This window comes from Arachis ipaensis, chromosome B07 (assembly GCF_000816755.2).
Source record: "Arachis ipaensis cultivar K30076 chromosome B07, Araip1.1, whole genome shotgun sequence".
Taxonomy (NCBI): domain Eukaryota; kingdom Viridiplantae; phylum Streptophyta; class Magnoliopsida; order Fabales; family Fabaceae; genus Arachis; species Arachis ipaensis.
The window spans coordinates 3896617-3898979 of record NC_029791.2 but is presented as its reverse complement, the minus strand read 5'-3'; the positions used below and the strand labels follow the sequence as shown (position 1 = coordinate 3898979).

General features: G+C 44.2%; 1 protein-coding gene across 1 annotated transcript in view; it reads right to left on the bottom strand.

Annotated features, from left to right (window-relative positions):
- The window catches only part of LOC107608969 (conserved oligomeric Golgi complex subunit 5), a gene marked incomplete at its 5' end in the record, with an annotated part of 4150 nt that extends 1787 nt beyond the window's left edge, over positions 1-2363 (bottom strand). Inside the window, 2 exon segments of the mRNA XM_016310770.2 lie at positions 8-481; positions 1512-2363. Coding sequence (XP_016166256.2) covers positions 8-481; positions 1512-2363 — 1326 coding nt within the window.

Genomic DNA, 2363 nt, shown 5'->3' with positions numbered 1-2363 from the left:
GTTTTACCTGGTATTCAGCACGTTCTGCAAGAAGAATTAAAACCTTGCCAATTTCACGCAAAACAAGAAGAGTTAAGCGTGCATCCATCTGAACAGCTTCTATCTCTTCCTGAATACGTGATATAATTCTTGATATTTGTTCCTTTGATGGAACGCTTCCACGACTTGACATTGGAAATACAGAATTCACTAGATCTGAAAGGCGACTCAAGCAGTGAGCCAAGAATGCAGTCTGGAATATTTCGACTGATGAAACTAACTGCTCCTTTCCACTTGAATTGATAGCTGGTAACACTCCTTTGACATCCGTGTCACGTGAAATTCTTTCAAGGAGGTTCTCTATCATGGAGTATAACTTTGGATATCCCATTGTAAAGATCTCCTTAACAAAACTTGATGCAGTGAAAGCAGACTTCATTTGGCTTGCAAAAGCCTTTGCAATGGCCTCCCAAACTCGGTCTGTTAGCATGGGATCACCTTCCTACGCAACAGCAGTCAATGAGAAAATGGTTGTAAAACCAAAAACAATTTGAGTGAAAAAAATGTCCCAGTTCGGAACTCAATACTTTCAAAATATAGATAGTGATTTCTAAAAACCCCAAATGTCCAGTCCATTGAATTTGTATCTTTGCATAAGTAATATGGCTGTACAATTTTCGAAAAACCATGTGTAAAAGGCATCCTAAAGAAATTCAATCCAACTTCTTGGTTCATCTACTATTGATCCTCTATTTCTCCATTGCACAAAGAATATATAGAGAGTGGAGTTCCAAAAGAATTGGTATCGATCCTGATATAATCCAGCCTAATCTATACAAATCAATAGCAATTGACTCACTTATTTACATTCAACTGGAGCAATGATCCATTTCTTCCATCTCAGTATAGAAACAAAAGAATAGCTCCCATCGAATAACTAAACATCACATCAAAACCATTTGTAAAATCTGCAAATGCAGCATCTTCAATTTGCTAACGGCTAACACCTAAATTCAGCTACTAACCCAAGAAAACCTCCGGATTTTACAGAAGCAAAAGGGAATCTGTTGCATAATGGAATTAACTCATTATATATGGACCTCTCAATCTCAAGTATCACTACCCAAATTAATCAGAATATTATCTTCCATACCTATCATCATTCCAGCATATATAGAAGCTATCAGTCCAAGTAAACATTAGACACAGAATTTCACCAAACTAACAATCACAACCAAGCATCGTCCCACTAGGTAGAAACAGCTCTATAAACCAGACAACAACATAATGTCCTATAGAAAATCACATCCAAATTCAAGCTACTAAAACCTAAATTCAACTAATTCGCAGCAAGTTTTTCTAGGCCTTCCTCAACCTCTATTCATCAAGCTACCTTCCATAAGATATCTACTATTCTTACATGTGCTTCTACAAGCTGATATTCTACCACTCTAGTATCACTTCTAGAGTAACTGCTACCTCTACTAAGATCATAAAATCACAAAAAATACATTTATTCCCATTACCCATACCTGAATGACCTCGTCAAGCAGCAAAACATGGGTGAAAGGATCGCGCTTTTTCGAGAGCACCCTCTGCAAATGCCACACTGCCACGGCAATAGAATGCAGCTGATCCATGCAATTACCAAGCCTCTGCCACAGTGCCTCCCTTGCCTTTGCCCCTCCTCCAATTTGCGGTGTCCCACTTCCCCTAATTCCGCCAGGACCGAACCCTCCGCCGCGGCCTCCACCAGATCCCGAAATGGCCTTCATATCCAAGGCCGTACTCACACTCTTGGCACTTAAACCCTTGTATTTGTTGATCACCTGCTCCACTGTAACCTTCAATTCACCAAGGTTGTAGAAAACCTGCAATCCAGTTCCAACCTCAGCTTGATTCAGACCTTCCATTCCTCTCTCCAGAACTTTCATAGCCTCGCTCCGGAGCCGATCGCCGGTTTCCTTCACCCAGCGGAGCTCTTCATCCACGGCATCAATGCCAGCCAGATCATATTCCTCACAGAGCGACAATATTTCCGCATGGAGCTGCGCGGCCTTGGCAAGATCGAGCTTCTCCGGATCTGGCGCAGCTGCAACGAGATCGCGGAGCTTGCGGGAGAGCCGGAGGGCGCGGACGGAGTGCTGGAGAAGCTCGGAGGTGCGGTGGAGATTGTTGAGCTGCACAGTTGCAGAGGCGATGGATCGGTGAGGGTCGGAGAGCTCGGATCGGAGGCGGCGAACGGAGGAATTGAGGGAGGAGAGAGAGGATCGGATGGTGGAGAGTGCGGAGGTGGCGTGGTGGAGGGAGGAGAGCTGACCGAGGAGATCGGAGTGGCGGGAGAGAACCTCGGAGCGGAGCTGGTTGTCGAGGAGGCGGATGGC